General features: G+C 38.7%; 1 protein-coding gene across 1 annotated transcript in view; it reads left to right on the top strand.

The window, feature by feature from the left end:
- Window positions 1–8,372, top strand: part of LOC111139171 (gamma-aminobutyric acid type A receptor alpha3 subunit) — a 369,241-nt gene extending 360,869 nt beyond the window's left edge. Inside the window, exon 10 of the mRNA XM_022491349.1 lies at window positions 8,037–8,372. Coding sequence (XP_022347057.1) covers window positions 8,037–8,372 — 336 coding nt within the window. The remainder of the gene's footprint in view (window positions 1–8,036) is intronic.
- The last annotated feature ends 1,809 nt before the right edge of the window (window positions 8,373–10,181 follow it).

The following is a 10,181-nucleotide window of genomic DNA, read 5'->3' as shown; positions in this document are numbered from 1 at the left end:
AAAATTGTTAGATCTTCTTGTTGGACAGATCCTTTGAGTATGATATAGTGTCCTTCCTCATCTCTTATTATAGTTTTTGGCTTAAAATCTAATTGGTCTGATATAAGGATTGCCACCCCTGCTTTCTTCTGATGTCCATCAGCATGGTAAATTCTTTTCCACCCCCTCACTTTAAATCTGGAGGTGTCTTTGGGTTTAAGATGAGTTTCTTGTAGGCAACATATAGATGGGTTTTGTTTTTTTTATCTTTCAGTCTCTATGAATCTGAATACCATAAGTACCTTATTTAGGTGAAATCATATAATAATTGTCATTTGTGACTGGGTTATGTCACTTAGCATAATGACCTCAACATTCATTCATGTCCTAGCATGTGTCAGAATATCCTTCATTTCCAAGGCTGACTAATATTCCATTGTGTGGCTAGAACCCATTTTCCTTATCCATTCTTTTCTCTACAGACACTTCAGTTGCATTTGCCTTTTGGATCTTGGGAATTATGCTATTATGAACATGCGTGTTCAAATCTCTTTAAAACCTTGCCTTCAGTTTTTGGGAATACATACCCAGAAGTAGAATTGCTGGGTCACTCTTTATTTCTATTTTTAATTTTTTGAAGAACTAACATACCATTTTCCATGGTGGCTACACCACTATACATTCCTAACAATGCACAAGGACTCCACTTTTTCCACATCATTGTGAAAACTTGTTATTTTCTGTTTTATTGTTGTTGATAGTAGACATCCTAATGGCTATGAGGTGGTAGGTATCTCATTGTGGTTTTCTTTTTTTAAAATAATTTATTTATTTATTTGGGGGGCGGAAAGAGCATAAGCAGGGGAAATGGCAGGAAGAGAAGGAGAAGCAGACTCCCTGCTGAGCGGAGAGCCTGACACAGGGTTGGATTCCATGACTCTGAGATCATGACCTGAGCTGAAGTCAGATGCCTTGCCAATTGAGCCACTCAGGAGCCCCTCTCATTGTGGTTTTCATATGTATTTCCCTAATGACTAGTGCTGTTATACATCTTTTCAAATGCTTTTTGGTCATTTGTATATCTTTAGAAAAATGTTTATTCAAGTCCTTTGCCAGTTTAAAAATCGGGTCAATTGGTTTTTTTTTCCATTTTGTTTTTGGGATTTTTTTTGCCCTTTTAATTGAAGTATAATTGACAATATCTTCTTAGTTTCAGGTGTATACAATGATTTATTTTATACATTATGAAATGATCCCCATAAGTATAGTTACTGTTACCAAAGTTATTATATTATTGACTGTATTCCTTATGCTGTACATTACATCTCCATGATTAATTTTGTAACTGGAAGTTGGTACCTCTTAATCATTTTCACCTATTTTACCTATTTCCCCAATCCTTCCCCTCTCCAGTAACCAAGTTACCTCTATATAGAGCCTATTTCTGTTTTTTTTCGTAGATACTACATATAAGTGAAATCATATGGTATTTGTGTATAAGTGAAATCTCTGAGTTATTTTATTCAGCATAATACCCTCTAGGTCCATCCATGTTGTGGCAATTGACAAAATTTAATTATTATGGGTGAGTAATATTCCATTGTATACATATATGCCATATCTCCTTTATCCATTCATCTATTGATGGACACTGAGGTTGCTTCCATATCTTAACCATTACAAATAATGCTGCAATAACCAGAGGGTCTATGTATCCCTTCAAGTTAGTGTTTTCATTTTCTTTGGGTAAATACCCAGTAGTGGAATTAATGAATCATATGGTATTTCTAATTTTTTGAGGAACCTCCATATTGTTTTCCATAGTACCTGAATCTGTTTACATTCCTACCAACAGCATATGCAGTTTCTCTTTTCTCCACATCCTCGCCAATACTTTTTTTTTTGTCTTTTTGATAATAGCCACTCTGACCAACGTGAGGACATCTCTCATTATAGTTTGGATTTGCATTTTCCTGATGATTAGTGATGCTGAGCATCTTTTCATATGTCTGTTGACCATCTGTATGTTTTCAAGTCCTCTGCCAATTTTTTTTGAAGATTTTATTTATTTATTTGACAGAGAGATATGGCAAGAGAGGGAACACAAGCAGGGGGAGCATGAGATGGAGAGGCAGACTCCCCCCTGAGCAGGGAGCCTGATGTGGGACTCGATCCCAGGACCTCATGATCATGACCTGAGCTAAAGGCAGATGCTTAATAACTGATCCACCCAGGCACCCTCTCTGCCAATTTTTTAATCAAGTTTTTTTATATTAAGTTGTGTGACTTCCTTTTATATGTTGGATGTTAACCCCTTAGTGGATGTATGACTTGCAAATATCTACTCCCATTTAGTATGTAGTCTTTTCATTTTGTTGATTGTCTCCTTTCCTGTGCAGAAGCTTTTTAGTTTGATATAATCCCATTTGTTTATTTTAGCTTTTATTGCTCTTTTCTGAGGAGATTTGTCTTAAAAAATATTGCTAAGACTGGTGACAAATAGATTGCTGCCTATGTTTTCTTCTAAAAGTTTTATGTTTTCAGGTCTTCCACTCAGGCTTTTAATGCATTTTGAGTTTATTTTTGTATATGGTATAAGAGAGTAGTCCAGTTTTGTTTTTCAGCATGTAACTGTTCAGTTTTCCTAGCACCATTTATTGAAGAGACTGCCTTTCCCCCATTTGATCTTTTTACATCCTTTGGTCACAGCTTAATTGGCTATATATTCATAGGTTTATTTCTGGATCCCCTTTTCTGTTTATATATGTGTCTATTTTCATGCCAGTACCATACCATTTTGATTATTATAACTTTGTAGTATGGTTTGAAATCGGGAAACATGATACCTCCACCTTTGTTCCACTTTCTCAAGATTGCTTAGCTATTTGGGGTCTTTCAGTGCTTTCATATAAATTTGATAATTTTTTGTTCTAGTTCCATGAAAAAATGACTTTGGTATTTTGACAGAGATTGCATTGAATCCATAGATTGCTTTGGGTAGTATAGATATTTTTAAAATGTTAATTCGCCAAAACCATGGGACAGTATAATTTTCCACTTGTGTTGTCTTCAGTTTCTTTCAGCAATGTCATAAATCTCCCTTGGCTAAATTTATTCCTGGATATTTTATTTTTTATGTTTGAGGAACCTCAAACTGTAATGAAATTGTAAATGAAATTGTTTTCTTTTTTTTGCATTTTTAAAAATTTTTAATTAATTCAATTTAATCAACGTATACTATATTAGTTTAAGTGGTACAATTTAGTGATTGCTTGCATACAAAACCTAGTGCTCATTACATCAAGTGCCCATCATCCAATTAATTACCACTTCCCCCTCCCTCCTCCCCTCCAGCAACCCTCAGTTTGCTTCCTATAGTTAAGGGTCTCTTATGGTTTGTCTCCCTCTCTGTTTCCATCTTATTTTATTTTTCCTTCCTTTCCCCTATGTTCATCTGTTTTGTTTCTTAAATTCCACATAAGAGTAAAATCAATTTTTTTAAAATTTGTCTTTCTTAAATTCCACGTAAGAGTAAAATCAATTTTTTTTTAATTTGTCTTTCTGTTTTAATGCTCATTACTAGTGCATAGAAATGCAAGTGATGGGACACCTTGGTGGCTCAGTCATTTAAGTGTCTGCCCTTGGTTCAGGTCATGATCCCAGGCTCCTGGGATCCAGCCCCACATCAGGCACCCTGCTCAGCATGGAGCCCACTTCTCCCTCTTCCTCTGCCCTGCTTGTGCTCTCTCTCTCTCTCTCAAATAAATAAATAAATAAATAAATCTTTTAAAAAATTCAAGTGATTTCTGCCTGTTAATTTTGTATCCTGCAAACTTACTAAATGTATTAGTTCTAATTGTTTTTTAGTGGAGTCTTCAGGGTATTCTATACATGGTATCATGTCACCTGCAAATAATGACAGTTTTACTTTTTTTCTAATTGGGATGACTTTTATTTCTTTTATGTTGAAGCTAGGCCCTATAATAGTATGTTGAATAAAAAATGGTGAGAATGGACATCCTTGTCTTGTTCCTGTTCCTAGAGAAAAGGCTTTCAGCTTCTCACCTTTGGATATGTTAGCTGTGGGTTTGTCATATATGGTTTTTATTATGTTGAGGTCTCACTTTGTTGAGAGTTTTTATCATAAATGAATGTTGGATTTTGTCAAATGCTTTTTTTGCATCTATTGAGATTATCATGATTTTTATCCTTTTATTGTTATTGTTGTGTATCACATTCATTGACTTTTGGATCTTGAACCGTCTTTCCATCACTGGAACGAATCCCACTTGATCTTGCTATATACTACTTTTAATTAATTTGCTGTTGAATTTGATTAGCTAATATTTTGTTGAGGGTTTTGGCATGTATGTTCATCAAGGATCTTGGGCTGTAATATGTGTGTGTGTGTGTGTGTGTGTGTGTGTGTGTGTGTGTGTGTGTGGTGTCTTTGGTTGTGATACCAAGGTAATGCTGGCCTCATAAAATGAGTTTGGAAGTGTTTTCTCTTCCTCAACTTCTAAAAATGCTTTGAGAAGGATAGGTCTAACTCTTCTTTAAATGTTTGGTAGCATTTACCCATGAAGCCGTTTGGTCCTGGATGTTTTTTCGTCACTCCTTTGATTTGTCTTTGATTTCCTTATAACATATATGCCATTACTTTGCTCCACTTATGAAAACTGGGGTTCAGCAAAGTTGAGTGTCTATTATGGGGTAGATTTAGAGGCTCTAGGCCATATCTGCATATACTCTGATGGCTTGGCTGAGTATCAAGTACATTCAGGGCTCCAACTTACCCTGTACTTTGCACTTCTAGAACAATAGATATGAATGCCATCTGAGGAAATCCCTTGAGTTGGACATGCATTGGTCCATAAAAGTTTTCATTGCCTCATCCTAAAATCCACATGAGGTGACTTTCTAGAAGGAAAGTTGTTCTGGGAGTCATACTGCTTGGAGAATTTGGAGGAGTCAGTTTTATTTATTTATTTATTTATTTATTTATGTATTTTTAGATTTTTTTTTTTATTTATTTGACAGACAGATCACAAGTAGGCAGAGAGGCAGGCAGAGAGAGACAGGAGGAGGAGGCAGGCTCCCTGCTGAGCAGAGAGCCCAATGCGGGACTCGATCCCAGGACCCTGAGATCATGACCCGAGCCGAAGGCAGAGGCTTTAACCACTGAGCCACCCAGGCGCCCCTGGAGGAGTCAGTTTTAGTTTGGTGGTGTGGGAATTACTCCCAGCTGAACTATGGAGATTTATTTTCTGTATAGGAGAGGTCAAGACTAAGGAGGAACAAATGAAAAATCACATTGAGAATCCTCAGTGTGGGGAGGTCATCTTTTTATTCACTAAATATCTATCACATGTCCAAGTTAGGCATTTGGCTAGGAAGGAAGGAATAGAATAACAGCTTGGTCAAAACTAAGTCTAGTTTGTATCTATCAAATTCCAGATCATAGGGAAATACTGAAAACTAGGTACAGAAATGTATAAATATTAACTATTAATCTCTGCATCCTGTTTCTGTCTTCTTGACAGTACAGCTTTTGCTTTGACTTCTTTCCTGATGATTTAGGTAAATAATTAGAATGGTTGACTAAAATGTGCCATGTTGGAAAGGGCAAGGGAAATTAAAATGTAATTTTCCTTTATTGCTTTAAAAATCTGAGATTAAATCCACTGCTGCCTCTCCTCACCTATAGAACAAAAAGAGTTTATAAAGCTAAATTGTTTGATGTTTGGAATGACTGTTTCAGAGACTTGGTCATAACCAGCTTATATGATAACTAAATGGAATAATGTGAAAGTCAAGGTAGTGGGGTTCTTTTCTTTCCTTTCTCCTTTTTTCTTTGTCCATCCACCAAAAAAAGATTACTAAGCAAATTAGTAAGTAAGCAGTCAAACAAATAAAATGCTATTTAATAGCAGAGGCATTTAGCAGCATGCCTCTATTCACACAATGAAGTTGCTAATTATAAATGAGTCCCATGTAGTATTTAAGGCATTTGCAAGGTTCTTAGAAGTCTTAGAGCTCTGTCCCCCCTAACACTTGTAGAGATCTGGCTGCAGTTCTTAAAGAGAAAAACTGTGTTGCTTTATTCAAGTCCTATTAGTGAGATGGTTTGTGTACTTAAACCAACACTCTCTCATTTATCCCACACTCCCCCTCTGATTGAAAACTCTAAAGTCAGCATGGGCAGGCAGAACAGGAAAGCAGGGCATGTAGTTTGCCATGTACACTGTGACCTAGCTACAGCAGACTTCTTGTCATCCCTTCAAACAAGCAGTGCCCTTAACCTGTGCTATATCTTCATCTTATGAGTTCCTGCTTATCTTCTGTGACCCAGTTCAAAAAATTCATTGCCTTCTCTGAGCTACCTTTTCTACATCTGTTGGTGGTTAGCCCATCATTTTACTGAATTCCCATTATATCTGTCATAATTTGCTCATATCTGTTAGAACTGATCATACTATGTAACACTCATGTGTTCCCACAACCCTCTCCACCACGGGACTGTAAACTCCTGGAAAACAGGGATTGAAATGGATTCCTCTTTTAACCTTCCCACCAATCCCTAAATACCTAGCATAGTTTTGACCCAGTAGATATTCAGTAAATATTTGGCAAAGTTATACTAGGATCAGGAAGGTAAATGGCAGTATGGTCTAAAGGGGGAAAGATAAAAATGGTAGGGACTCTGATGTAAAGAAGAAAAGAAAGAGATTAGGGGAGAAGGGTCAGTAAGAGAAAGGTGGGAGTAGAGAGACCCTGGAAGGAAAGAAGAAGAGGAGGAGTAAAATAAAATACAGATGCTGGGAAGCAAAATAACACTGACAAAGGGAATAAATGAGGAGTGTGAAATTAGGGCAATGCAAGTAGTTTTCACTTTTCATCAAATACTCGGGCATTTCTGAAGCTCATCTATACCCAACTTTTCCCTAGAAACAAAAAGGGATGGAAAGAAGAAAAGGCCAGAGTACAGGGGGAGACAGCAAACACTATAAACTATGAGCTCAGTCACTCTATTCTATTCTAGACCTGAGTTTTGTTTCCTCTTTTCTTCATGGAGGGTCATGGGTACACAAATCATATATGTGAGAACAAATGGGCACATGTGTGCATGTTTGTTTCTCATTGAGTTTTTTCTTTTTTTAATTCTGAAAAAAAAAAATACAAAGGACAGTGTCATAACAAAGGCAGAAATAGCCAGGGGATTGCTGTGTCAGAGGGAAGCATTTCATCGCTCCCTGGGGAAACATTGGCTCCTGCCTGTAACTATGTATGAGTGAAAAACCCTGGTGTGCCCCCTAACTTGCTGAACACATTTACAGTGCATGAAGGGTGAGATACTGTTGTAATGATGCATGTAAACATGCCATAGTATTTATTGTGTCTTTAAGTTGAAATGACTTTCAGACTCACATAGCTCTCTTCCTCACAGGGGATGTGCCACTTGATGGTTGAAGCCTTTTGGAGTTATTTCTCGGGTAACCAAAAAAGTGTCTCGCACCTTAGAAAGCAACACAGTACAGCCCTGGATAAAAGTCAGGAGCCCAGGTGGCTAGTGTGGGCTCTGCTACTCAGTCTGAGGCTGAATTTTGTCATCTGTCAAATGGAGTAATCTCACCTACTTACTTGTTAGGGTTACTGTGAGGATCAAATCACATGAATATATAAAACCCTACATGCAACCAACATTTCACAGTTTTCCAGTGATTCTTACCACCATTCTTTCATCTGATCCTCTCAACAACCCTGCCAAATATTTTGATTTTCATTTTACAGATGAAGAGACTAAAGCACAAAGAGAAGTGACTTGGCCAAAGCCACATAGCTAGTAAACCAGGATGATGCAAGTTTTCTGTTTTCAAGCTCATCTTCAATTATCCTTAGACACAAACCTGTCTACTCAGTGCTATTGGCTTCCTGGCCTCTGTTTCTTAACTTCCCTCATGGCTCCTCCTCCCTACAACCTCTGAAGGTGCTCTGTGTAATGAATTAATTAGCTTTTGTTTTGTCCTCCCTTTTCCCCTACTTTTTCTGGCTCTTAGAAGAAAACACCAGCAGCCCCAACAAAGAAAACCAGCACCACCTTCAACATCGTGGGAACCACCTATCCCATCAATCTGGCCAAGGACACTGAGTTCTCCACCATCTCCAAGGGCGCTGCTCCCAGTGCCTCCTCAACCCCAACAATTATTGCTTCGCCCAAGACCACCTACGTGCAGGACATCCCGACTGAGACCAAGACCTACAACAGTGTCAGCAAGGTTGACAAAATTTCCCGCATCATCTTTCCTGTGCTTTTTGCCATTTTTAATCTGGTCTACTGGGCCACCTATGTCAACCGGGAGTCAGCTATCAAGGGCATGATCCGCAAACACTAGATAGTGGTGATGCAGCAACCAGAGCACTGTATACCCTAGGAAGCATCCAGGCACCTAAACCCCAGGGCTCCCCTTTCTGTGTTTCAGGATTCTTCTTTTTGACTCTCTACCAAGCTGTGACTCTCAATTAATATTTATGAATCTTATTGAAAAAAATAATAACAGAAAAATTACTTGTCCCTCTGACATTGCTGAGTGTACCCTCATCAGAGCCAAACACTGCCATTTGTTCAGTTGCTCATCTTAGTCTGCCAGTCTCCCCCAGCTGAGGGCACTGCAGGTGTTTTATTGCACTCTGCCCACTGCAGAAAGAACAGGAGACTCTACTACTTGTAGTGGGAACCTTGGCTATTTGAGTGGTCCAGACCAAGGAGGATTCTTGACTGGTCCAGATCAGATGATTCTGACTCATTCATAAGCCAGACTATCCCATGTGGTCCTGGCCTGTTATTTCCTTTACCTACAGCAAGGCCCACTATGCAAAAGTACTGCTAGAAAAGGCAGGAGCCAGTGCTAGCTTCTGAACCCGGCCCCTGACTCTTTATTGACTTGGAGGTTAGTGGGGACAGTTAAGGCTCACCACTGTCAATGATATATGGCCAAAACAGATAGAACAAACTAGGCCAGCCTGGTCCCAAGATGGCTGATGCTCTGCCATGTTCAGTCCCTCAGGAAAATAGTATCTTCTTTGGTATATCTCTCCTTCAGAAAAGCCCTTTGACCACCCCCCCCCCAATAGCCAGCTGGACACTGCTTATTTTAGACTCATTACCACCTGCAAATTCTTCAGGAAAAGGATCAAGTATTTTTGTAATTTATACTAAAAAGGGACAAACAGAAACAGAAAGATCTAGATCAAATGCCTATGCAATTTTTTTAATATTATGTAGGGAAGTCAACTCCCTGCCAAGGCAACTAGTCAAATACTGGATGGGGCAAGAGATTTGGCCTGGGTAGTAAAAGTTTAAAGTCTGGCTCAAAAGAGAGGGCCACTGGCAGGTAAAAGTCCAATTCTTCCTTCCATGCACTGTACACCCTAAATGCTAGCCCAAGCCTAAAAACTCTGCTCTCACTCTGTCAGGGAACTCTGGTCCTTTGTTGATGCCAGTTCTTAGAGGGGTGAATTGGAGTCTAGTTGATTTTTGAGTCAAGGGAATCATTATTACTAGTTTGCTAATATTTTACTTAGGGGCCATTTGATCTTGTTTGTTCTTAATGTATTATAATTGTAAAATTTTTATAAGATAGATAAACTGAGTCTCAGATATTTGAATGACTTGCTTAGACAATTTACAAGTGTCTGTAATAGAGAACTATCATGGGTCCCTTTCTAAAAACAAAAAGAAGACAGGTCTGAGAAGCCAGATCAACTTGACCTCTGAACCAACATGATCTCAACAGTCCTGCTGACTCCTGAATGCAGTTTGGTTGGACACCAAAAAAAAATTGTAGAAAGAAGTCATAATGTGTCACCTAAGGAGACCACTTCTAATAGTCATGGCTCAATAGAATGAAACTGTTTAAGATGGCAGTCCCAGCCACAGAAGCCCAAATTAAAGCCACAGATGGCACCAAATCAGACTCTCCCTGCCCACTCCCTAAACAAAGCTCCTAAGGGGTCTATCATTAGCCACTGGTTGCATTTGCGCCTATCTTTCCCCTCCCCATCCCCCGCTTCTCTGCCATTGCTGGGATAATGCATGCCAGTCCCATTATTTCTAAGAGTATGTCTGTAGGCAATTTCATGACTAGAAGAGTGTAGTGTTGTGGATATGTGGGGATGGGGGGTGGTGGGGTGGGTGGGGCTGT

This window comes from Enhydra lutris, unplaced genomic scaffold, assembly GCF_002288905.1.
Source record: "Enhydra lutris kenyoni isolate GAN:26980312 unplaced genomic scaffold, ASM228890v2 scaffoldscaffold96, whole genome shotgun sequence".
NCBI lineage: Eukaryota > Metazoa > Chordata > Mammalia > Carnivora > Mustelidae > Enhydra > Enhydra lutris.
The sequence above is the reverse complement of the archived record's forward strand: the minus strand, read 5'-3'. Positions and strand labels throughout refer to the sequence as shown.